This window comes from Sebastes umbrosus, chromosome 2 (assembly GCF_015220745.1).
Source record: "Sebastes umbrosus isolate fSebUmb1 chromosome 2, fSebUmb1.pri, whole genome shotgun sequence".
Taxonomy (NCBI): domain Eukaryota; kingdom Metazoa; phylum Chordata; class Actinopteri; order Perciformes; family Sebastidae; genus Sebastes; species Sebastes umbrosus.
The window spans coordinates 31,339,481-31,366,366 of NC_051270.1; the positions used below are offsets into that span (position 1 = coordinate 31,339,481).

At 42.0% G+C, this 26,886-nt stretch overlaps 1 protein-coding gene and 1 long non-coding RNA gene across 3 annotated transcripts in view; one reads left to right on the top strand and one right to left on the bottom strand.

Annotated features, from left to right (window-relative positions):
• fbn1 (fibrillin 1) overlaps positions 1 to 26,886 on the bottom strand; it is a 91,718-nt gene that overhangs the window by 4,233 nt on the left and 60,599 nt on the right. For both annotated transcript variants that reach the window (XM_037794321.1, XM_037794312.1), the window contains exons 38-64: positions 26,525 to 26,647; positions 26,242 to 26,409; positions 24,430 to 24,498; positions 24,179 to 24,304; positions 22,377 to 22,499; positions 22,118 to 22,276; positions 21,964 to 22,035; positions 21,745 to 21,870; positions 20,763 to 20,885; positions 19,560 to 19,685; positions 19,359 to 19,475; positions 19,152 to 19,277; positions 18,183 to 18,302; positions 16,358 to 16,483; positions 12,800 to 12,952; positions 12,618 to 12,677; positions 12,406 to 12,525; positions 12,150 to 12,269; positions 11,928 to 12,050; positions 10,434 to 10,565; positions 9,449 to 9,574; positions 7,919 to 8,125; positions 5,972 to 6,097; positions 5,604 to 5,726; positions 3,940 to 4,056; positions 1,103 to 1,231; positions 893 to 1,012 (exon numbers count right to left, since the gene is read on the bottom strand). In XM_037794321.1, the coding sequence (XP_037650249.1) occupies positions 893 to 1,012; positions 1,103 to 1,231; positions 3,940 to 4,056; positions 5,604 to 5,726; positions 5,972 to 6,097; positions 7,919 to 8,125; positions 9,449 to 9,574; positions 10,434 to 10,565; positions 11,928 to 12,050; positions 12,150 to 12,269; positions 12,406 to 12,525; positions 12,618 to 12,677; positions 12,800 to 12,952; positions 16,358 to 16,483; positions 18,183 to 18,302; positions 19,152 to 19,277; positions 19,359 to 19,475; positions 19,560 to 19,685; positions 20,763 to 20,885; positions 21,745 to 21,870; positions 21,964 to 22,035; positions 22,118 to 22,276; positions 22,377 to 22,499; positions 24,179 to 24,304; positions 24,430 to 24,498; positions 26,242 to 26,409; positions 26,525 to 26,647 (3,360 nt within the window). The remainder of the gene's footprint in view (positions 1 to 892; positions 1,013 to 1,102; positions 1,232 to 3,939; positions 4,057 to 5,603; positions 5,727 to 5,971; positions 6,098 to 7,918; positions 8,126 to 9,448; positions 9,575 to 10,433; positions 10,566 to 11,927; positions 12,051 to 12,149; positions 12,270 to 12,405; positions 12,526 to 12,617; positions 12,678 to 12,799; positions 12,953 to 16,357; positions 16,484 to 18,182; positions 18,303 to 19,151; positions 19,278 to 19,358; positions 19,476 to 19,559; positions 19,686 to 20,762; positions 20,886 to 21,744; positions 21,871 to 21,963; positions 22,036 to 22,117; positions 22,277 to 22,376; positions 22,500 to 24,178; positions 24,305 to 24,429; positions 24,499 to 26,241; positions 26,410 to 26,524; positions 26,648 to 26,886) is intronic.
• On the top strand, positions 14,808 to 18,504 carry LOC119502975. Its single transcript, XR_005210233.1, has 3 exons — positions 14,808 to 14,819; positions 16,709 to 16,715; positions 18,348 to 18,504. It is a non-coding gene; the product is annotated as an uncharacterized LOC119502975 (long non-coding RNA).

Sequence of the window (26,886 nt, forward strand, 5' to 3'; positions counted from 1 at the left end):
CCACTTTTTCCACACTAACTGACAACACAGAGATACCACGTGATATCAGCATTGTTATACTATTGGCTCACAAGTCTTGTTAGGAGTGGGAACCAAACGTCAGATATCTTCCACAGAGATAAACAAAACATTCATTTTGGACCCGCCAGAATTTTTAAAATGATTAATTCACAATCAGAATCATTTTTTCAGGAAAAGACATTTCTAAAGGCTCTGTGGATGTATTATTTTTAATTGTATGATTGTCCATGATTAATCGAGATTAATTGCAAATTAATCACGCATTTTTTATCAGTTCAAAATGTACCTTAAAGGGAGATTTGTCAACTATTTAATACTCTTATCAACGTGGGAGTGGGCAACTATGCTGCTTTATGCAAACGTATGTATATATTTATTATTGGAAATCAATTAACAACACAAAACAATGATAAATATTGTCCAGAAACCCTCACAGGTACTGCATTTAGCAAAAGAATATGCTCAAATCATAACAATGTCAGTGTATCAGTTGGCTGACTTGACTATGACTTGCCCCAAACGCGTTATTATCGCGTTAACTTTGACAGCCCTAATAATAAATGATCTTTTTTAGGGATGTAAGTAGGATATTGAGCATTTGGTTTTAACATAGCATTTCCTTTTCTCATGACCTTACCACAGAAAGGGAAGGGTGGAACTTCCACAGGAAAAGGAAAAACATTTTCTCAACATATTTATATTTTAACAGCTGAAGGATGGATAACTTGTTTTAAAAAAGGCTCCAGGCCGGGCTCTAGTCCAGAACATCAAGGCTGCATGGTACATACTTTGGCAACCAAGTCGTCAGGACGCCCCAAAAGGAAAGAATTTTTATATTTGCTGATAAAAAGAATGGCGGTATTATACTCACCCACACACTGGTTCCACTGGTAGTGCTGCAGGTAGCCTTGTGGACAGCTGCACCTGTATCCACCCACCAGGTTCTGACAGCCATGCTGACACCTGTGGTTACCATCGCACTCATCCATATCTGTCAGGGACAAACAACAAACTACAGTAAGAGCCTATTTTCTGTAATGAGTCAGCTGATACTGAGGTTGGTGTATTGCTGTGTTCAGACCTTCACAGGCTTGTCCATTGGGATCTAATGAGAATCCCCGCTGGCAGTCGCAGCTGAAGCTCCCTGGAGTGTTCTGGCAGGCACCGTTGGAGCCGCACAGATTAGGGTCTGATGAACATTCATTGTTGTCTACACAGAGAGGAGGGAAGGTTCAGATGAGGGTAAAATGGGAAACATGATATAAAAGCTGATTATGACCCTGATTTGGATGTGCAGAGTAATTTTAAAATGGAGATTTGATGTAGTTCCAAAAAAATTGGGCAGGTCCACCATGGACTGTTGGTACAAATGATCTCACAGTCTGCAGGGGTTTACAACCTCTCACCTACTGATTTGATCTCAGACTAGACGAGGTCATCGCAAACATTTGAGTGTGAAAGTTCATTCTTGACCTTGGGAATAATAGTTTGACGAAACAATCTAAAAACAAAGTCCACTTATAAGCTTTTGTGACAAACCATCGCGACCCAATTCACAATAGGCCTTATCTATAAATCGTGAGAAAAGCAAATTTGTGCGTAAATGAACGAGTAAATGAGTTAACAGACCATCTTATTATGTTCATTTCCTCTCATCAGTAAATCAAGCAGAACGTACGCTAGCCTTTCATATTAGATTCAATGTTATAAGTGGGCTACAATTATCAGAACAATACGAACATTCAGGCTCCCTCATGTGGCTCAAAGGTGTACTGCAGATATAAATGTTAAATAAAAGACGACGGCAAGAAATTTAGCAAATTTATTTGACGAGCCTAATAAAATCTCCTGCCACTATTATTGGGAATAACTAGTTTAAGCTATTTGGCAACTAAGATCAAAAGCGGAGAAGGCTGTAATCTCTAAATGTCAGTTGTTTTTAATGTGTGATCCTGGGCCTTTTCACAGTCTTCTCATGTGTTCCCAGCTTTAGATCTTTGTTTGCTGACCAGTCAGTGCTTAAAAGCATATTGATTTTAGTATTGCTTTAAAGGAAGCATCATTGTCAGTAAGTGAGACTGACAAAGGTGATACGTAAAACATTAATATACTAGATAAGGATGCATACTTCTTTACAGCAGCAGCTTGAAGGAACAGTATTGAAAGGAATGACATACGGTATTTCAGATCAATAACAATGTTTGTGCAGATGAAGGAGTTTGGGTTCGGTGTCCAACACTAAAGCACACCTGAAGCAGGATTTGCGGTTAGCGAGGTAACTTTAGGGTTAAATCTGGGTTTTCCGTCCTACGAAGCTGGTTCACTTCTTACCGGGGTAGATCACCATGGTAACTTATGCTGAACGGCTAACCTGCTCCAGAGCAGGTTATGTTCCAGATAAGAGATCAACTCCTATGAAATCACCTCCTACTGACCAATCAGAGCTGAGTGTAGTGATCAGCTCTGAGTGTAGGGCGGCTGTGGCTCAGAGGGTAGAGCAGGTTGTCCACCAATCAGAAGGTCGGTGGTTCGATCCCCGGCTGCTCCGGGTCACATGTCACATGTCAAGCAAGACACTTAACCCCAAATTGCTCCCGGAGGCATAGCCATCGGTGTGTGAATGAGTATTTAGATTAAATCCTGATGGGCAAAGTTGGCACCTTAATAGCCTCTGCCATCACAAAAGTGTATGAATGTGTGTGTGAATGGGTGAATGGGTGAATGGGTGAATACTGACATGTAGTGTAAAGCGCTTTGAGTGGTCGGAAGACTAGAAAAGCGCTATATAAGTCCAAGTCCATCATAATGTGTGATAATATCACACACATATGAAGAAGTCAAAGTTATAATCCAGGCTAAAAACAACACAGTTTAAACTGACAGATGCAGAAAGGACAGCTGGATTTATCTTCAGGATGTTTACCGCCTTGAATTATATTTTTATATATATATTTTTTTTACTAGTGACTTTTGAGTGTTCCGTTTTTTTCTTTTACCAGCTGTCCTTCCTGCATCTGGCAGCTTCAACTGTGTTACTTTTAGCCTGGATTAAGTGTTTAAGTTCTTCGTATTTGTCTAATATAGTTTCTTCCTTTGTTAAATGCGCCGCTCTGCCTGTCTGTATGCAAATCAGTAGACTTGTCCATGTCTGTGATTGGTCAGATGCTGTAAACACCTCCCCGTTCATGTGAATGCGCTCATATCCAGACTGAGAAACCCTGGGTTGATTTACCGAGTTGATAACCAGCTTCGTAGTACAGTTTAGCGAGATCTCGTTTGTTAGGGTTGGTTAAGCCAGATAACGAGAACATACCCTGGGTATGTTGAACTCGCTCCGTAGTACAGGCCTCAGCAGTAGTTACTGGGGTATGATTTGAAGTGTTTTCTATCACACCCATGTTTCCCCTTACTTCTAAATGAATAACACGTCCACACCTCCTCTATGTCATTTGGGTTATTCCTATAGTCAAAACTGAGGGTTCCCTGTCCCTGATCTGATGTGAGGTCATGGGAGCTGTTTTATGGTCTGGAAAAAAAAAAGCTTGTGGTCGTCATGGCGATCCACTGCAAAGTTCCATAACAAAGCATTGCTAAGCTGCCATGACTCCAAACCAGTCCAGCCTAATAACATCAGTGTGATATCAGCCGGAGTCCATTAACTCTGGACGAGAGTTGGTAAAGGTTGGACTAGAGGGTGGTTCAGGGGTCTTTTATGAGCTTGGCTGGAAGATACTGTAAGAAATTACACTGTGAAAGAACATATTGTGTCTGTGTGTTTGACACAATATGGGAGTGGAGGCTGAAATGTTGTGACACTATGCTTTTTGGAATACACAGAAAGTTGCATAAAGAGCATTTATAATTACAAAACATGTGGATGTGTTGTATATCTATTATGTGCTGCATGTGTTTATTTACCAATGCAGGCCGAATGATGCTGGGTGAAGCCAGGAGGACATTTGCAGGTGAACCCACCGATGGTGTTAACACATAAGAACTGACAGTTGTGCTGTTTGGTCGAACACTCATCCAGATCTGAAAAAGAGGAGAACATTAAAACCAGCCTTAAATTTAACAGAAAAGTTAAAACTGCTTAGTAGTTTATGTTTATGTTTGGAGCTGTGTCGGATCACTGCTACTGTATGGGCGCTGCTCTTTTCTGTAAGTCGAATTCCAGTCCTTCTACAGTCACTGACCTACGAATGAACTGAAAATGATCCAGACACCGGAAACACGGAGGGGGACTGTAGAGGGGGAAGCTAAAGCTATGGTAAATAAGGATGAAAGAGGGCCTGAAAAACTGAACAGCACAAGCACATTTGTTTAGACTCACAAACATGCCTGATAAACAGAGACACTGCCAGATGCACTGTGTCGCAGGCTCTGGATGTAGCATTCATGAGCAAACACGTGGACACACCAGTCCACATGGAGCGTCTTGGGACAGTGAGCAGAACACTGGCAGAGGGCCTGACCCACTCAGCACTACAGTGGCTCTCACCTGGAAACTAAGTCGAGCAAGAACTTCAACTTCAACTTTATTGTCCCCCTGGGGAAATTTGTCTCTCAGCCAAGTACCTGTGGCAGGTCGCTACCACAAGAGCAGCGCCCTGAACTCAACTGATCTGAGTAGCACTGGGCTTAAAGGGATAGTTCAGGTGTTTTGAAGTGGGGTTGTATGAGGTACTTATCCATAGTCAGTGTTTTACCCGCAGTAGATGACTGTCAGCATGTGCCCTGTTTGGAGAAGCAGTTAGGAGTTACAGACACGAGAGCAAAGCAGTGTACTGCTGTGGATGGGGCCGGCAGCAAAACATATTTTAGCCACTTAAAAGAAAGGCTCACCTAAAAAAATCATTAGCAATTTAAGTGTACGCTATATTTAGAATATTTTCGCCAGTTTACCTAGCCACAAGACAGCTATACAGTCTGTTTCCGACAGGGAGCTAAAGTCTTTCTCTATGCTCTCGCCAAAGCAAACAGACTCCCTTGAAATAAACAGTAATTTTACCTCGCAGAACACGGGAGCTGCTGGTCTACCGCTGCCTCCATTGGTTAGTTTATTTGTGTTATTGTGTGACTTTGGTGAATCCAAACTAACCAAAGTCACACAATAACACAAAAAAACACTAACCGATTGAGGCAGCGGTAGCTCAGCAGCCCTCGTGTTCTGCAAGGTAAAATTACAGTTTTTTTCAATGGAGTCTGGTGGCTTTGGTATGGAGCATAGATTGATATAACGGCTTCAGTTATCCGTCAGAAAAGGTTGTCTGACGGCAAGATATAGCAGTGAAAATATTCTTAATATAGCGTACACTTAAACTGATGTTGATTTTGTTTTTAGGTGAGCCTTTCTTTTAGGTGTCTACAATAAGATTTTACTGCCAGCCCCGTCCACAGACGTACACTGCTTAGCTTCCATGCCGGTACTCCTGTCTGTTTCTCCAAAGCTGTCATCTACTGTAGGTAATAACACCACTATGGATAAGTACCTCATACAACCCCACTTCAAAGCACCCAAACGATCCCTTTAAATGTGTGTTGATATATATTTGTTTTTGTTGTGTGTGTGTGTGTGTCACCTCTGCAGCTCTTTCCATCTTCCTGTAGGATGTATCCGCGGGGGCAGGAACAGAGGTAGCCTCCCTCTGTGTTCTTACAGATAAAGTTACAAGGCTTTGGTGCCTGTATGCACTCATCCACATCTAGACAAGACAGGGAGAGAGTGATGGTGAAACAGAGAGAGAGAGTTTGATGCTGTAGCCAGAAATTCCATAAGGGGAGATGATGAGACAGACAGACTCAGGCTGCATTTTTCAGAGGAGTGTGTGGGCAGTCCACCCACGTAGTTTCAGCTCTTTACTAGACAGCAGGAATGAGAACGGGGGGTAGGCATGGTAGGAAAAAGAGTCCATAAAGTGTAAGTGCTGGAGGTGAAATTAAGCCTTACCCACACACTGTGTGCCGCTGATGTCGGTAGTGAAGCCAGGTTTGCAGGTGCAAGTGTAGGAGCCCAAAGTGTTGAGACACTGACCATTCTTGCACAAGTTGCCCATCACACGACACTCATCAATATCTGGATGGAAAAACAAGAAAAGTTAGCTCAAGATAAACTGCAACTGAATTACCGGTCGCTTGTGTGAGTGGGAATAACAGTGTATGCTTTAAATCTTGGTTCCTTTCAGAGAATAATTTTTATAGTGAATTACAACCATAGGGGAATATTGTTCTATGTACTTAATTATGCATCAGTGTTGTGTCAAGTATAAAAGTATTGATTTTAACTGGCAAGTAAAAATCAATGCTTTGCAAGTCGTGATTATATCATCCAACAACAGCCATCTGTTAATTTAACACCCACTATCAGTAGTTTCATGTGTACATAACAATTAATGTCCTATTTTTCAGTCAGCGATTCATCTGGATGGTTTCTAATAATTTCAATAAACATAGAACAATAACTCACAGAGACCTGAAACCTGTTGAGATAATCCATCACCTTGAACAAGTCACTGCTTTATTTTATGTTAAAGGGATAGTTCGGGGGTTTTGAAGTGAGGTTGTATGAGGTACTTATCCATAGTCAGTGTATTACCTACAGTAGATGACGGTCGGCACGCGCCCAGTTTGGAGAAACAGACAGGAGTTACCAACACAGAAGCAAAGAAGTGTACTGCTGTGGACGGGGCCGGCAGCAAAATGTGTTTTAGCCACTTCAAAGAAAGGCTCAACTAAAAGAATCAATATCAGTTTAAGTGTACGCTAATATTTTCACTGCTTTATCTTGCTGTTAGACAGCTATACAGTCTATTTATGATGGGGAACTGAAGCTGTTATCTATGCTCTCACCAAAGCAACCAGGCTCCATTAAAAAACAGTAATTTCTTACCTCGCAGAACACAGGGGTTGCTGGTCTACCGCTGCCTCGATTGGTTAGTTTGTTTATGTTATTGTGTGACTTTGGTGAATCCGAACTAACCAAAGTCACACATAGCACAAACAAAACTAACCGATTGAAGCTGCGGTAGACCAGCAGCCCTCGTGTTCTGCAAGGTACAGTCTGGTGGCTTTGGTGAGAGCATAGATGGATACAACCGCTTCAGTTCCCCGTCAGAAAGGGCTGTCTGACATCAAGGTAAAATATTTAGAAAATAGCGTACACTTAAACTCATACTGATTTTTTAGGTGGGCCTTTCTGGCTAAAATATGTTTTGCTGCCGACACCGTCCACAGCAGTACATTGCTTTGGTTCCGTGCAGTAACTCCGTCATCTACTGTAGGTAATACACTGACTATGGATAAGTGCCTCATACAATCCCACTTCAAAACACCCAAACTATCCCTTTAAGCTATCTTATGATGGTAATGGTTGTGAGCAGGGAACACTTCCTGTAGACACAGACTGGCACCAAAATTGTTTTTTTTAAATTAAAAAACAGATCAAATTCTATGACTGTTTGCTTGTTGTCTTCAGGGTTTGATCTACTGATATAATAACTAATAAATGCAATGCTTTTCTGCAGGCGAGTTTTAAATCTTGGACGCTGTAGCCTCCATAAAAACCAAGAAAGGTTTTCAAAATGAATCCAGCTTTCTACTGCAAGTTACTGAAATGAATAGAAACCAGTGGTTGCCTGGCAGGTTGGAAGAAAAAGGTCTAACAGCTAAACATGCAAAGTACTTGTGGCTTGTGGTTTAGGGCTGAACCATGCAAAAATACCAGTATGGTAATTTTAACAATTTTATATTCAATATGTAGTTTTGAAAACCCACCTCAATGTTAAAAAAATAACATTTTTTCACCAAAAATATTGCCAGAGCAAAGATTCACACTCAATAACTGCTGCTATTAATTCTCAGTTTTTCACAGTGATGTTTAATTTAAACTCTAAGATACCTCTGCCGTCAGTGGTGAAGCCAGGTCCCAGAGGACACATCTTCTTGAACTGAGTGGTCCCGGGCACGGGGCAGAGCTCACAGTTGGTGCCCCAGCCTCGGCCTCCATCACAGCAACACTCGGACTTGGTCACCATGTTCCTGTTACTAGAAGTCATCTGACACAGAGTGGTCAGCACTTCAGTGAAACAGAAACCTTCACGGTTATCTGGAAAGGTGGGAGAGACAGAGAGAGGAAAGTGAGGGCGAGACAAACAGACAGACGGACAAACAAAAGAGGTGGGAAAGCAGACCAAACCACCCAGACAGGACCTGGCCTCAGAGAACCAGACGTAAATAGATAATCCACACTGCTCTATCACTACTGTCTGTAAGGAGGAAGATAGTCATACCGAGTTCAGCACATCACGTCTATCCAGAAGTATATATTTAGATTAGGGAGGAAGGCTTTGGAAGGATTTCCTCTCCACTATCTTGACAGTAACAGACACATGGTTTTTATCGAGACAGTGTCATGGAGATGAAAAATTACCTTTTCACCTAGCTAGCCAAGAGTCAATAAAACGTAAAACATTTCTATTCAAATATTAAAGCCATAAAATCTGTAATTTTCTTGATATATTGATATTGTCAAAAGATATTCAACCTGTTAGGTAATATGGGGTATTGAGTGAGAGTGACACTCCGGTCTGGCAGCTCAAACCTTCTCACTGTGCCACAGACAAAGCTCACAAGCATGGGGGGGATCGGGCCTCCTGGTCGCCGGGACCACGCTTGTGTAACCAGCACCCAAGATTAATAGATAGATGTTTAAATCTAATCTTAAGACCCCCATGTTCCTCTCAGCCTCCCCTTAGGGTCCTGGTTTTGTGTTTTCCTTTTAAACTTGGGTCTCTAAATATTCTGTCTCTAATCTTACGTACTTTTTAACTTGGGTCTTGAAATAATAAACGCTTTTAATCGCATGATTATTTTGTGTAAATTGTTTTAACGTATTATGATTGTTTAACCCTTTATGTGAAGAATCTTGAGATTTTGCGGTATTTTAAAATGTGCTATATAAATTAAATTTGTTATCATTATTATTATTATAGAGGTATATCTTTTTGATGTTCATCAAAGCCATGTCCCTGTCCCAGAGGTTGGAACTTGTTCAATTAATTTAACAATTTCTGATCCCTAAAGATTGTTTACCAACATCTTTTTAACTTTATGACTGTCCATCCCAGTGTTACATCCCGTTCCAACATCCTATTTCAGTCACAGATGTTTGAAATACAGAAAGAATATGCCACTAAATAAAAGTGTTTTCTTTTGAGTTTAACTTTACGGCCTCTTTTCCTACAGGCTGACTTAACACAAAAAGCCCCTTCTGAACAAACTGGGGTAAGTCAAATTAAAGAGGCCGTGAGGACGCAACAGATCCTGATAAAATCTGACACTAAAGTCAAATAAGTGAAGGTAGAGCACAATGAAAAGAAAAGAACATACAGTGCAAGCAAGATATATAAATTGATAACAATGTACGTACCGATACATTCAGTCTGTGTGGGGTTAGTGACGAATCCTTGGTCACATGTGCAGCGGAAGGTTCCCACTGTGTTCACACAACGGCCGTTCTTACAGATACCTGGTTTGGCTGTACACTCATTCAGATCTAACAGAGATACACACACACAGACAAAGTGAAGATAAAAACGAAATATCTGTTACACAGGACTTTCTGTTGTATGTCAAACTTCGTTAAATGAAGCGAAAGTGAAAGTTCAACCAGGAAGTCCAAACATATACACATATTATTTATATATTTATTCATATATTTCTTACGGCCCCTTTATCAAATTTCACAGTCATTTCACAATCAGGGACACAGCCTATAATAAAGGCCAGCAACTCACCTACAAACACAAGTTCATATCTCTAACTTATTGTATAATTTTTAAGCTTGTGGCAGGTTTTTTTTCTGAAGTGTCCTGTGTTATGAATACTAACATATATTAAGTAGTTAATCCTTTTAATTGTGTTGGTTTCTTCTGGTTTAACTAACAATTTATTATTTACAAAGGCAGGATTTAAAAAAAAAAAAGTGTATAGTTTTTCAGAGTAAATATTCACTAATATGGTTTTTAAAGAGTGAACCCTGATATTTTTGACTGAAGCTGCTGATTGCTAATATTTTGAACAAATATTGAGAGCTTAACATTTGATTTTCATGGCAAAAAATGGAAGGATTAAGTTTGTCCCCCAGCATTTTTTTCTTGTGAGTTTGCAAAGTCTCTAATGTCCCAAGTCCATCGTAACACAAGTCCACTAATTACCAGGACAGGAAATAGGGAGGGTTAACAACCTCTCCGATAAAATTAATTCCAGAATACACAACTAGCTTGTACACTGTCACACAACAGTGGGGGAGTATAAACAAGATTTATTTCATGGAAAGTGAAGCCAAGATTTGAGGACATAAACAAGAATGATGGTTCATTATTTCCTACAGTAGGACACTATGATAATCTTACCCATGCAACCGTCTCCGCCGGGCTGCCGTGTGAATCCGGGGGCACAGATGCACATGTATGTACCAATCAGGTTCTTGCAGGTCATGCCTCTGCTGGCACAGTCATCGATACCATCCTCACACTCATTCTGGTCTGGAAAACAAACAGCATATACTCAGAGTAAGAGGATGCAAAAGTATGAAGAGATTGATGTGTATGCATGCATGTGCAGCAGTGATGTAACGCAGAGTTTAATGTAACCGCCCAATCCAACACTGAGCTCTGTGGTGCTAACAGGCGTGTAGTGGGAGGGTTGGTGGTCTGTTTAGAGCTCTAATGTAAACAGTGACGCTATAGACACTGACAAGTTCCTCCTGTCTCAGCACTTCCCTCCAAATACAACCGTTGCTATGGTGCCCGAGCTATCTTAGAGAGCGGAGGTGTAAACACTGACTCCGCCGGCTACAGTTTCCAGAGTGTGTTTTAAGTTCGTCCGAGACAGAGAACTCTTGGATCTTACAGAGATAGTGTGTTATGTAGCTTTATGGACGGGGCCAGCATGTCTCTATGAGGTATTCAAATGAACTCAGGTCCGTTTGCCCGGTTAGTATGGTTTGTTTGGGCTGGTGTGAAAGCCAATCGAACCTTGGTGCAGACCAAACAACCGAACCGAGACCACCTGAAAAGGCGCTTTCAATTGGACTGTAGTGTGGTTTGTTTGTGGTGTGAAAGCAAACAAACCAACAACAGGATTTTATGAGAGCAGATATGTAATTTTAGCATGATTTCAAAAGTTAAAATAGTAATAAATACATCAGCTGATCGTGAAATCTGTTCAGGAAGTGATCTGTATTTAAGGCCATGTATATAAGCACGTCAACGCCCTACTCAATAAGTTAAAATTGGTTAAAACCGCTGTGCTTGTATCCGACTCCGTTTTCTTGTCAGTTCATTAACTCCATTAAAAGTTGTGTGACAGCGAGCCCACATTAATCCGTGCGAAGTGTCCGGGTGCTCCCCGACGTTTGGACTATGCATTCGCACCAGTCGTCTGGGAGCGCGCAAAGGGGCTTTTGTACCGTCCTGTCTCTACTATTATTCATCATAACATGCGGCCGATTTGCAGTCTAATAATACTAATAATGCTTATAATCAGTTATTAAACAAAGAACATAAATATACACATCGGAAGCATTAAAGTGCTGAATAATCTTCTGTCACTCACTGGAATTTGATTTGGTCCTGATGATGCAGGATGACAATCACCAAAACAGTCCAATCAACGAGTTACCTGTCAGTCTGTATGACTTCATGTTTACTCCTCTGGTTCAGTGTGAACAGGAACCGGACCAGAACTAAAATGCAACAACGTATACGTTTTTCTCTCTTGGTCGGGACCAAATAAACCGAACTTCAGGTGTGACAGCAACCTTAGTTTAATTTCTACCAACTTTCCAGTGAATGGACCCTGACTGAGAAAGTGGAGTGTATGAGTCAGTCATTTAGCTGCAGTACCTTTACACATCCTCCTGTCCTCACGCAGCACGTAGCCTGTGGGACATTTACACTCGTACGAGCCCACCACGTTAACACAGCGGAAGGCACACAGTAGAGGATTCTGGGAGCACTCGTTGATGTCTGGAGAAGGAACAGAAGGCAACAGGTTACAGTAGCAGTAGTAGTAGTAGTACAGGACTACACAGACTGCATGATGGAAGTGAGAGTACAGGCACGTACCTTCACAGGTCATCATTGGCCCAGGCTCAAAGCCGTCATGACAGGCACACTCGAAGCCACCGATGACATTAGTGCATGTGCCGTTGCCGCAGGGATTGCCAATATCACACTCATTAGTGTCTGTATTCAAGAAAGTTACAAAAAAAGCATGTAAGTGTTATAGAATATCTACCAGGTAAATAAATCAGAGTATGACAGAGAGAGGAGGAAGATGAGGATAAAGAGAGGAAGATGGCAAAACAGTGAGTAAACTGACCTTCACACTTGACTTTAGTGACGTCCAGACTGTATCCCATGGGACATTCACAGCGGAAAGAGCCATCGATGTTGATGCACTGGCCATTGATGCAAGGGTCATTGAGGCATTCATCAATATCTACAATTAAAAAAAAACACCAAATGAATTACACGCCACAACTATAACAGAGATGTAGGACAGTGACGATTCAGTGTTGATGACACACGTACCTTTTGGACCATCTGGCCCCCGCTGATATCCCTCATTGGGACAGAGAACTGGATAAGCCTCTGGAACCATGAGATGTGAAAAGTCACAAATACCATTAAATAATGCATGTCATTTTGTGCAAGAGCTTGTGTGTGTGTCGTGCACATGTGCGTCAATGTGATAGGAGGTTTAGTGTACGCACCCTGTCCCTTGGTGGGGCAGATTTCACAGGGATCTCCCCAGCCTTGACCCGGCATCCCGGTGCAGCAGCACTCTGCCTTGGAAGTGTTCTGAGGCTTTGGAGCCAGGCAGCGGCCATTTTCAAACTTGGTATAGCAGTAGTTCACACGGATATCTAAGGGTTAACACACACACACACACACACAGGATTAAAGTAATGAAGTGAGTCGTGAGTACAGTGTTATAACCTGACCCGCCAGATGTTTTTTTTACACAGAACTATCTGAGAAGTCGTCATTGGAAACGGTTTGGAAAAGGGCAGGCACTTTCAAAAAATACTTGGTAATTGATTGGATGAACCATCTGTCAATCAAACTCTCTCGCTCGGGAGAAGAGTGAAAACATATTTTCCATTGAGAAAAGCCTTCAGTGCTCTTTTTTCAATGAAGAAAATAATGTTCTGTTCTGATATAGAGCGCTACAGGTATGACGTATTTCTAGCATCGTATTCAGCTTGTGTTAACCATTCAAAAAACCAACTGACTTCCAGACGAGGGAACTGGAAGTGCTAAAATGCTAACTCATTTCCAGGTTTAAGGACTCACTCCTGTAGCGCTCTATGTATGATACTATTGCAGCATCTACGCTAACCTCTTCAGGAGCCGCCGTTGTTGTTTAGAATGAACAGTCGCCTCTACATGTCGCCTCGCACACACCTAAGCCACGCCCGTAGCTGCCAGTAACTCCCCACAGGACACTGGTCTGGCTTGTCGGCCACAAACAGACTGAATCCTGAATCCTGAATCCTGACAAATGGATTTTCGTGCGATATGTGATCCCGCAATTCTTGCGTGATCTTGTGACATCATGAGAATCCAGCTGCCGTGCGAGGTAAACGGTGTTATACTCACCTGTATGTACTGTAAAGTATTTTTCTCTTAAACCACATTTTCACATTTTTTGGTGAAGTATTTGCAGTGAGGGCGGCGGTTGGCTAATTATCCTGAATGATCTGTGTTTGCCAGTCTCTTTCTCTCTGCTTCTGAGGGCTCTTGTTCCTCCTGGACGAAGGCAGGCACTTACTAGTAATGAGAAGCATATGGTCGTGCTCTCCTGCTAGCACTGGCCTTCACTGAACTCAACACAAATAAGCTTTCTGACCACCACAGATCACACACACATGCACACACCTGGTTCAGAGGCAAGGATCACACACATGAACACCTGGTTCTTTGAGGAGAATGTCAAAGAGTGTCAAGTTACTTTCCTCCATGAAACTGATTTGTCAGCCTTTCCGCAAAAGAGATTTATGGCGCTCTGTGCACAGCTGTTGTGCAAGTGTGTGTGAGCGCATGCACATGTGCATCTGCACGTGGACATGTCATTCTTATTTTGTAGTTTGTACAGTGAAATATGATACAAATGTGAAAAAAATGTGCTTTCTTGATATGGTCCCCTAAAATGTCAGTGCTTTGTCATTTGTTAAAATCAGATATAGAATTTACGGTAATACTGAAAAAGATTAAAGCTTTGAAATAAATCAACACTTAGCAAACAAAAGGTCTGACAGTGTTGAGAGTGTTGACAGATATTTAATGGTCATGATTATGGAAATTTGCAAAACCACTACAGCATTATAATTAAAAACACAGGCCTAGTGGTTAAGACACATACCATATACTGTTATCGTAATATGCCAAGTATGATTCCAGCCAGGAACTGATGTTTCACATCCCCGCCCCCCCCCCGATTGTCTGGGGCTGTCGCTCTGTCACTTAGCATCTGACTAGCTTAGCAGTGGAGCAGTCGTTGGCAGTGAAATTATTGTTCTCAGGCTCCCTCAAACATTGGGCCTCTTTTTTTTCGTACCGTGGGCTTGTACGAGTGTGCCACGTCAGATTCAGCAAACGCCCCTAACTGCAGATAACTGTGTAAATGACCCATGATAACGTGATGAATGCCACCGGAGCGCAAATAAGCGTGCGCTCATGAGCATTGTAAATTAACATAATTAACGCCCAAATGGTATCATATAAGACTACGTGTCCTGCCCCATTCATCGGTCTCTACCATCAGCACGCTGTCTAAATACAGTCGCTCTGATGCACATCCAAAAGAAGTAAGTCAGCCAAGACGAGTCTGGTTACACTCCCCGTTGACCTTGTTATATACAGAGACAAATTAACCTTCAATAAGTGCAGAATTTAAGTTGTTTTGCAGTTTGAGATGTTCATATTGTATTGTAATGTTATACAAAAGGATCAATGGCCAATTTAAATGAATGATGATACCGTTAGGCTGAATGAATACATTTACAATTATATTATAATTACAATTGCAGAATATAATTATGAAATCTAATTTATATAGGATTTTCAAACTCAAAATTGCTTCTAAGTAATAAAATATACCATCCATTAGTGAAAAACCTAGGTTTGGATAACAGCAGACTAATTCAACATGACTTGCACGACGGGTCTGGACCACTCGTAAATTGTGTTCGTACCAAAGAGAAAATTCAAAATACAAGAAATTTGGTGAAAGCGACAAGTTCTTCTAAATCGCTCGTACAAGCAACTTAAGAACGAATCTGTTTGTACGAGTGGTTCTTGCATGAGGCCCAATGCTACTACAAAATGTAAGAAAAACATGCAAGTAAAAATTAGAAGACATAAATAATAATAAAAGTTCAGTGGAACCGCACCTAAACGCTGCAAGTGATGTTGTGTTCATGATTACTGAGATTCTCACCCTTCATTATAACTTCATGATTCAATGCAATAATTGGCAATTAATTTAATTTCACCAGTGAATCACAAGTGTGTAACTGTCTCCCATCTATGTTTTTAATATAAAATATTAACGAGTGCACGCAAAGGCCCACAAATGATTTTCATCACTGTTGTCATCACGATTTTCTTCATTGTCCTCATGTCATAATTTTTTAATAAAAACAAGGGTTTTCTCAGAGGGACTGGGTTTGTTCTTGTCAAGAAACCTTGATCTCTTTTACTGCCCATGTTGCTGAATCTCCACCCAGCTCCTCCTGTTTATCCCCCGACCCTCAGCCGAGCACTTCTGACACTGGAGAGAAATACAAACTGCCTCACTGAACTCATGATGTCATCACTTCAGTGTTTGGAGGGGGAACTCCCTAACAGAGGACTCAGCGCGCCCCCACCCATCCCAAAAACACACATATGTACATAAACACACACACACACACACACACACGCACACCCACACGCACGCACACACACACACACACACACACACACCCACACACACCCACACGCACACATACAAGTGAGGAAATGGAAAAGCGATCTGTTCAGAGCCACCCTTGGCCTTGTTGAGGCAGCAGCAGCAGAACCAGCTGGAACACAGTGTGCTATCAAGAAAGAGCAGGAAAAAGTCTAACACCACTGACTGCTGCTTTGTCTCCACTACCACTCAGAGACAGACTATACACATACACTAGTATTTACACTTTGCACTTTAAACTTCATGCATAAGTTAGTTTCATAGTCTCTTTTCCCCTCTTTCTCACACACACACACACACACACACACACAATTACCTAAACATCTGCGTCCGGAGGCAGAGACCTGGAAGCCTTCGGGACACAAGCAGGTGAAGCTTCCTTCAGTGTTGGAGCAGGTTCCAAATGTACACATCTCGGGCGACTGGGAGCACTCGTCAATATCTGACACACAAAGAGAAACGCCATCAACCACCTCATCAAATTTACAAATTCATCAAAATCCATTCCTAATTTGTACCATCAAACATTCCCCCAGCAATGCTTTATTAACTTGATTTTTCCTTAAACTACTGTCATTGCCGCAAGGATGAAGTCAGGGGCGATGCTAGGATCAGACCTTTAGGGGGGCTCAGCCCCTAATGAGAATGTGACCTGTGTACAGTCAAGGGCGTAGGTTTCGTTTCCACATTGTGGGGTGACACATTAAACCTGCAGTAGGCAGAATGTTGTTGGCATCATTGGGCAAAGATTCCATAATAACCTTTCAGCATATTGTAATTCAAGTGTTCTGAGAAAACTAGACTTCTGCACCTCCTCATGGCTCTGTTTTCAGGCTTTAAAAAATCTGCCCTTGATGGGAGACTTTGGCCAATCACAGGTCATTTCAGAGAGAGAGCGTTCCCATTGGCTGTGCTCCGGCCATGTGAGCGGTGCTTGGCATTTCCTCAACTGATCTCAACATGGCTGCCGGATCACAAACGTTATCATTTTACAGCTGAACAGTGCACTACAAGATGATTCTGAAAACATTTGAGGTGAGAAATAGGCATTACAGTAACAGAGTATTGATTCATATATCAGCGCTGCCTGGGGGTAGCTTCAATTTACATGTATTTTTAATCTGCACCATCATGAAATTCACTACCTACTTTTTCTTTTTTTGTCCAAAACTGTATGTGATTATCATAAAGAAGTCATGTCTGTAAAGGGGAGACTTGTGGGTACCCATAGAACCCATTTTCATTCACATACAGTATCTTGAGATCAGAGGTCAAGGGACCCCTTTGAAAATCGCCATGCCAAAATTTAGCCTAACTTTGGAGCATTATTTAGCCTCCTTTCCGACAAGCTGACATGACATGGTAACAATACATTCCTTAGGTTTTCTAGTTTTATATGATACCAATATATTCACACTAACTAACTCTGAGCCTGCTACAGCTTCTCAAAGACAGTAATGTTGGCCGGGATTGCCGGTGATCCCGCGGGTCTCCGAGGTTTTGATAATTATTTTTTTAGGGGTGCTGACATGAAATTTAGGTGTGCTTGAGTACTCCTAAAAAGAGTCTGAAATCGCCAATGGATGAAGTCATACCAGTCATGGTCTGTCCAAATGTAATAAGACAGAATGTAATCTCACTAATTATAGTTGGATAAAGGTGTATTATAGCCTCCATGTCACATGTTCGCTCATCTCAATGACCAGCTGCTGCCGTTACTGATGCTGAGAATTCAGTGCTGTTTCCAGGAACAGAGCACAAAGCAGGAATGTGTTGAAGTCTGCCGAATATCTCTTCATCAGCTCCACTGTATAAACAATCCAAGTGTTCTGGCTTGGGCCCACTCCCACGTGTGAGGGGTAGAAGAGGGGTGTTTTGTATCAGCAAGGCGATTGAAGAGAAGGAGGCGAACAAGCAGTTTATTCTCTTCTTATACACCTAAGCAGAGCTGTGTATATATATATACAGTATATATATATGTGTATGTCTGTGTGTGGGAGCAGGTGTTCTTTGAATTGCCTGAGGTGAGATTCATCCCAGCGTGCAGATATTTCATTACTTCAGAAATTCTAGATTTTATTTTCCATGTTTTGGCTTATATTTATCGACCATGACGCAGAAAAGACTTTAGGCTGCTTTACCTTCACAGGTTTCCTCATGGAGATAGTAGCCAGGTGGGCAGATACACCTGTAAGAGCCATCCAGATTCAGACAAGTTCCTGCACCGCATGTGCCTGGATTCACTGCACATTCATTAATATCTGAAGAAAAAAGGAATACACAAGGAAAACACTGTAAAACCACAGACTGTATATAAAGATGGGCAACGTGTCTCCACTTTCTCTCACTGTACAAAAGTGAAGCCAAAATATCCCTGATACGGGAGCTGCCATCTTGAGATTTTGACATAATTTGGAGCCAGAGTCTGCGCAGTAGTGATCGGGAGGGGGGGGGGCTGGAGCTGCGGTATGGAGGTCCCGCCCACACACCCACCCGAGCCAATCACGAGCCGAGTGCGGCCGAAGCTCGTTACTGTGAGCCACCTAGCTGCTATGTTAGCACCACGCTAGCCGTTTGGATAGAAAGACACAACAACTAACCATAATATTTCTATAACTACATTTAGGATCAAATTGACACATGTTCTATTACACAGACTGGTGACGGTTAAGGAAAGTTAAAGTTACATCTCCTCTCTCGTACAATTCCCAAGCCTCGGGCAGTGACAACTTCGCTCAGAGCAGCTGTCAATCATGACGTCTAACCTCCTTTTATAGCATCAAATAACTTATTAAAACCAAAATTATCAGAAAAATTAAAACATGAACATAAATCGGCGTGATAAAAACTACCTAAAATGACAGAAACCATCTTTGGGAAAATGTACGTCTTTGTTTGACGTGTACTTTTTAGTTTGGCCCATGTCCCATCCACTAACATGGAGGAAGTGGGATTTATGACCTGTACTGCAGCCAGCCACCAGGGGGCGATCAAGATGCTTTGGCTTCACTTTTGGGGAGCTGTCAAGTCGTCCATCTTTATATACATGGGTAAAACATACATATTACATTCAGATTAACATAAAAAATAAAAAAATGTAATTTCCTTACCTGCACACTGTCTGCCATCTAAAGTGAGCTCATAGCCATCTTGGCACACACAGACGTAGGTGCCCACGGTGTTCACACACTGCCCATTTCGACAGATGCCCCTCTGCGTCGAACACTCATCGAGATCTGATCAAGGCACAAACACAATATATCACATAAAGATTATAACTCTCTTGCTTTTTCTCTTCTATTCAGAGACGGACGTACCTATGCAGTCTCCGTTGTGAGAGTTCTGAAAGCCGGAGTAGCACAGACAGTTGTAGGAGCCCACTGTGTTCTTACAGGTCCCGTTGCCACAGGGTTGTCTCTCACACTCGTCCACGTCTGAAACGTCAGTCACAGTTTTACCTCAGACAGCGCTCACAGTACATGTCAAACACAAGTGAGAACTGAACCATCACAACTTACCGACACACATGGACTGGTCCCGCGTTGTTTTGAAGCCGTTGGGGCAGATGCAGCGGTAGCTCCCCAGCGTGTCGATGCACTGACCAGGATTACATACACCAGGGTTCTCAATGCATTCATTACGGTCTGAAAAAAGAGGAAAACAAATGTCACTCTGTGAAATTCAGAGTCAAACCACAAAAACTATCTCTTGTTTGAAGCATCATTTGCTGCAGCTGGAGTCAATCTGGACTCAGTTCTCTCCTTTACTCAGACATCAATGTGAAATCTGACTACTCCTGATTGTCATTAATCTTTGGGACAATTTTAAAACATGGAAAACTTGACTGGGAACATTGTAAAAATGTAAAACTGTCCAATTATATACAGTAATTATTGACTGAAAGTTGGTTGTGTGCCATACTGTACGTGATGAGTGTACTGGCTAAGCCAGGCTCAAATTTGGGGAGATCCAAATAAACCCTGACATCATACTGTATAAATTCTTTTAATTAAGTGAGCTATTTATTATGTTATCATATATAATAAATAACTCACATAATTAAAATAATTTTAATCTCAGTTTAATATGACTTTAATGACTATTACTAGAGTAACATCATAATTATTTAATTTAATAATTGTATTATTAATCACTAGGGCAGTCCTCGACCAAAGAAACTCTTAGTCGACTAACTTTCATACAATTTTGTCGACTAATCCATGAGTTGATTTTCTCGACAGATCTGTAAAACTGAGTTTCTCCACAAAGAATCACACAAAAGCACCACTTTAAATCTTGTGATGTGAAAGATGTACTTATAGGTTTCTTAAAAATAAGTCATTCAGCATGAAAAGGCATTAAAAAAAATTACTAATCGACTATAGAACTCTTAGTCGACTAAGACAGAAACTACCATTAGTCAACTAATCGACTAAGAGGGGGCAACCCTATAAATCACTGTATTATTAATTACTGTATATGAGTCACACATGTGAGGTTATCATTGTTTCCAGCCACAGCTTCAGTTTCCTCTCACTGGAATCTCACCATGTTTTGTTGTTAGGACTTGCATGGAAAGCAGGAAGCAAAACAGGATGTTGATTTGACATTTGCTTATCGGTGAGGACTCTCCAGTCTGACAGTGACAACCGTGCATCACACTAGTAATGTACTGTATAATCTGAGTGCTGCGGACACCTTTCACCTCTTTAAAGCCTTACCTAGACATTGTCCGGTGGGGGTGTGGCGATATCCAGGTTTACACTCGCAGCGGTAGCTTCCTGGCATGTTCAGACAGGCTGCATTCTGCTGGCACACCGGTCCGTTCTGACACTCATCAATATCTAACAACAACAGCAACAACAGGGACAGAAGTGTTCAAAGACAGTCATCTACTGGTGGCACCTTTACAAAGAGGGTATAAATATAAAAAAGACTGACACCTATACACACCAGGGGCGTGACGAATGAACAATATTAAAATGCAAAATACTTATCTGCAAATATTTCGCAACAAAAATATTCATATCGCAAGCAATGTACGTTTGCAACAGTTGCAACACTTTTTCAATAAAAGGTTTGAATAGATTTGGTCAGGCAGAAGACAAACTAACGGGATCCTATTGACCCAGAGCAGCATCTGGCAGTCTGTCTGAGGTAAATTGTTGTATAGCCTATACTACTGTAAGTTACTTTACTTTCCTTTTAGTGAAATGCTTTGAGTGAATTTTCCTCTCGTAAACAGATACACACTGATATCTAGGGCTTTTATTGTGAAAGGTAAGAACGAAAGGAGTGGATCTGGTCTGCGCTTCCTTTGTCAAGGTTGAAAGGAGTAATAAAGTTTGCTGTCATGGTTTCGGACTACAGAGCCTCCGTGTTGTTAAACACACTAAAGGTGCTTACTGGTTGATTGCCTTTATTTGAGTTGTGAAATCTCAGAATAATTGACTAGTTACGGAAAAAAAAAAGTTCTGCATAATGCTTTTTCGCTGCGTATTATTCACGTTCTGTGTGAAAGTACTCGACAAAAACAACAGTTCGAAAAAATGTATTGATGTGCAAATTAATTACACTAAAACAAAAAGCGCCCCCGGGTGTGTAAAGACTTTTAGTTTAAAAACCAAAGAATAATTTACAGCATTTTCCATTTTGGCATCACTTTCAGTAGATCTTCAATGTGTGTGGTAGGCCTTACTGTACCTTCGCAAATCAACAGCTTGTCGTTGTAGATGAAGCCAATGGGGCACTCACACCTGAAGCTGCCAATCATGTTGATGCACACTCCATTCTCACACACTCCTGGGATTTCCCTGCACTCGTCAATATCTAGCGCATGAGAAAGAGACAAGGGGACAAGATGAGAACAAGACAAACTTTTCCTTTTCATCACAAAAAAAACTTTGAATAGAGAAATCGTACCAATGACCCGTCCAGTGGTGATGTCGATGTAATATCCTGGTCTCTCACTGCCGCACAGGATCGCAAACTCATCTGAGTGGACATAAGACGTGCATTTATAAAAGCTCACTTTTAGTTCCTTATACTTTCTACACCTGTGTGTTGGAGACCTCACCAGTGCTGGGCACAGGACACTGTTCACAGGGTTTATTCCATGCACGGCCAATGTTGTAGGAGCAGCAGCACATCTTTTTGGTCATGTTGAAGGTCAGCTCTCCGTCGCATGTCCTGTTGTCAGAGTAAAAGTTCCTGAAGCAGTAGCTCTTCCTCATGTCTGTATGTGTTAATAAGAAAGAGAACGTTAAAGGCAAAACTGACACCGCATGTTCCTACCATTTCTCTGATTGATAGTGGAGTGCAGCATGCAGACCTACCCATGCAGTTGTTCCCTCCATTGACCTGCATGTAGTCCACAGGGCAGATACAGGTGTAGTTCCCGATGGTGTTGTAGCACTGGCCTGGGCCGCAGATACCTGGTCGCTCACACTCATTGATATCTGCACACAGTGAGAAGGACAGATTTTTTTGATTAATAATTTCCTTTAGTTGACATGCCACACGACTTATTTAACTTATTTAAAACTACTAACTGAAGACTACCTGTGATCGAAAGGAAGGTGGAACGAGTGCAATATGGAATACATGATGACGCTGATTTCCTACATGGAAGAACTACCTGTCTGCAAAATATTCTGATCAAACACATTGTGTCTCTAGGTAAGTAGGGATGTCATGATAACCAGTATTTTGGTACCAAGTCGATGCAAAGCTCTGAAAATGTTTTTCTACAGTACCGCAGGTATCATAGTTACTGGGGATCATGTCTCGAGACTAATGCCGTGCCGTCGTCCCGGGGACGATAGAACATTTTCCTGATAATTCTACATTGTGGACAATAAATCAGTGTTGAAACCGGTTGTTTGCTGTTATCAGCTGGTGGGCGCACAGTCCTGCTTGGCTAAATAACTGAGCTAACAGCTAACGAACTGAGGTTGCATTGAGTTACATTATGATGTTCAAGCTCTATTCAGTAAAATGAGTATTGGGAAAATGGAAATTATAAAGTTATCATGATGTGTTCATATGTAGTCTTGTTAACTTGAGGCAGATCCTCAAGAATTAATAATAAATTCACAAAAACAGTATGCAAACGGTTATAAAGGAGTGTATGTTGAAGAACATGGGGATTTATTGTTTTGTTTTTTTACAGTGGTATCGAATTGGTGATCAAGAATCATGGAATTTAACTGATATTGGCATCGACTACTAAATTTCTGGTATTGTAACGTTCCTATAGGTAAGTGAACAATGACCCCCAATGTAATCATCATCTTATGTGAACATATTGCACAACCAAAATGACCACTGCCACAACTACAGCAGGACACAGGCTGGATTATAATTTTTCTAATAGTTTTCCTTTCATACTTTCTATACTAAAATGCTTTCTCTACCACTATTACCGCCAGATAGCAAACACAGTGCTCGTTCCTTCCAGCCCAGCAAACAGCTGAACTGCTGATTGATTAGAGTCATGGTGGATGTGCATTTCTGGACTTTATAGAGCGGACACCGGCTTTTGTTCTTCAGGCCAACAAACACACGCTAATTAAAATGCCTCCCGCCACATGTCATTGTCTAACCCTTAGCCCCCCTCCTCTCCTCTCCTCTCTTTGTTCCCGTTTCTCTTTTCTAAACACCCTTCTCATTTATCTCTTTTTCTTCTTCATCTTTCATCTCTCTGTCTCGCCCTCCCTCCGTCATCTCTGGCCTGTCTACAGGGGACTCAGTGTACTTCCCTGAGGAGAGGGCTGACCACATCAGAGCCTCGCTCCTCTGGACACAGTTAGGCGCTCAGCTGTCTCATCATCCTGACGGAGCTTTTAGCAACAGACGGGGAACCAGAGCGGAGACATATTGAGCTAGAATTGAGCTAGAATGTCGTCTACAGGACAAAAGGGTCCAATATTTCTGTCTTTTTGCTCTCAGCGCTTTTCCCTCTCTCTCTCCATGTGTCCTCGATGAACGAAGGCCTCGATGGCTGGACTCAATTTCCTTTCCACTGAAACGTCCCAGGGCAAGAGCTAGAGAGGAATAGGTCACCTGTGTGTTCATGTGTGTGTTCGTGTGTGTGTGTGTGTGTGTGTGTGTGTGTGTGTGTGTGTGTGTCTAATACCTTCACAGACTCTGTTGTCTGGGTTGAGGGCGTAGCCTCTTGGACATTCACACTGGAAGCTGCCAAACGTGTTGATGCATTGTCCACCCTGGCACAAGCCTGGCAGCTCCTGGCACTCATTGATGTCTGCCAGAGAGAGAAAGGAAACACTCAGTGGGCATTGTGTGTGCGTGTGTGTGTGTGTTTGTGTATGTGTTTGTGTGCACAGGAGCAACCTGACACAAACACATGAGAGCATGTTGCTGTCTGACCTTCCAAGATGACAGTGATGGGGTTTGGTCTGAAGCCTTCTCCTCCAGGACACAGCGTCTTGTACTCGGCTGTAACACAGCACCAAATCATTAACAACCAACACACAAACCACAAACAAGGCTGTTTTATTGCACGGTTTGACAGTACCGATGAACCATCTCAGATCTCAGAGCTATCCACAGAGCCCAGTGGACTGCAGCTACTCACAACTACAAAGCGAAAAAAGAAAAAGTTTGGGTTCTTGTCACAGAAGCAAGCATTTCCTCGAGCTGAAAAAGGATGAGTCATTCCTTGTAATGTTCTGAACCATCTGTTGGCAATTTCAAGTAAGATGCACAAAACTGTCTCATCTTTACCAGCAACAACAATTACAGGAAACACACACACTCATCGCATGTTAAGAGCAGGCAGCATGTAGCCTGTATGTTGGCAGAGCGGCTAACTCGCACCATGATACAAAACAACTAATAGAGGGAGTTGACAGTGTTGTTGATCAAAGCCAGCGACAGCGAAATTACTTACAGCCAGATAGTGACATTCAAAATCCATTATCCAGCCACCTCCCTGCCCACTCAGTAGTCCAAAGTCTACTCAAATCTTTACTTAAGTGATGGAGGGCAGTGCAAGGCAAGGAAATACATGACAAAGTAGCAGCAACTTCATCATTCATTAGACATTTGTAATGGTTCTCCATTCTTATTATCTGCAACTGACTCTATCGTGAAAATTATATGAGAATAACTTGAATGTTGCTGCATCGCTTAGTTAAAAGATTCATGTTGTAGGTTCATTCAATTAAAATTGCACTTGTTTGTTTACGAACAGGGCTGCATGGTGGTGCAGTGGTTAGCACTGCTGCCTCATTGCAAGAGGGTCGCAGGTTCAAACCTGGCTTGGGGCCTTTCTGTGTGGAATTTGCATGTTCTCCCGGTTCTCCGGCTTCCTCCCAGGTTAGGTTAATTGTTGACTCTAAATTGCCCGTAGGTGTGAATGTGGTTGTCTGTCTCGATATGTCAGCCCTGTGACAGTCTGGCGACCTTTCCAGAGATGGATAAACGTGACTGACCTGAAGAGGCATAAACTAAAGTAAATAATTATAGCATCAAAATGCAGCTTCTCATGTCTTATCACTTAACGCTGAGCAAATCCGCACAGCTGCAAAACCAGATACTATGGTGAGCTAGCTATACGTATATTAATATCTTCAGTGTAGTGAGGAAAATATCAATACCCAGTATAACACATGACTGATTTTACAACGTGTGTTGATGAGGTGGGTTGAACATTTAGAATATCCGTCAGGTAGAGAACTTGCTGCCAGGAGGTGTGATAGGGGCGGCTGTGGCTAAGAGGTAGGAGCGGGTCGTCCTCCAATCGGAAGGTCGGTGGTTTGATCCCCGGCTCCTCCAGTTATATGTCGAAGTGTCCTTGAGTAAGATACTGAGCCCCAAATTGCTCCGGAAGGCTGTGCCATCGGTGTGTAAGTATTTAGATTACATCCTGATGGGCAGGTTATCACCTTGTATGGCAGCCTCTGCCATCAGTGTATGAATGTGTGTGTGAATGGGTGAATGCTGACATGTACTGTAAATCGCTTTGAGTGGTCAGAAGACTACAAAAGCGCTATATAAATGCAAGTCCATTTACCATCCATATGTTACCTCTGTATATCTCTGGCTAGAGCTCACAAACCTTGCTATAGAGTGCTGCAGGGATGATGTATTTGTAGTAAATTCACGGGTGGGGTATCTACTGATGTATTTTATGTCGTGGAATAAAACGTTAAAATCTCTTAAACTGAGTTGACTCACTTGAGTTGACATAGGGGCATGATTCACAGGGATTTCCCCAACCCTGGCCCAGCGAGCAGCAGCAGGATGCCTTGGAAACACCAACTCCAATCTCATTGGAGCAGTCTAAACTCTCTGATGCGTCTCCTCGGGAACGAGCATCCAGGTAGCAGCTTCCAGAACGAGTGTCTGTACACACACGCACACAGGTGTTAAGGTATACAGGTGTTTGATTCAGAATTAGTTCTATGATAAGCTAAGCGCAAACATCAACAATGTGTAGTGAGGACTTGTTGAGTCTCACCTACACAGCCCACCCGAGTGGGGTTGAGTTCAAAGTCTGCAGGGCAGTTACAGTGGTAGCTTCCAGGGATGTTGACACACATCCCATTGATACAGATGGTCGGGTCTGCACATTCATTAATATCTGAGAAAAAAAGACAAATCAACAGTTTATAACAGTTCTTCATCTCCACAAAAAATATATATATTTTTTTATTATCAATACATCATTATTTGCCACAACAGCAAGGAGAAGAGAAGGGACTTTCCTTCTGTATCTGAAAGGAGATGAGAGATGTTCACTGCTGCTCAGTTTCTTTTACACTCTTTCAAATCTCCTCAGCTCATCGAGGCATAAACAGAGCATCATCGGGGTTGGCAGCT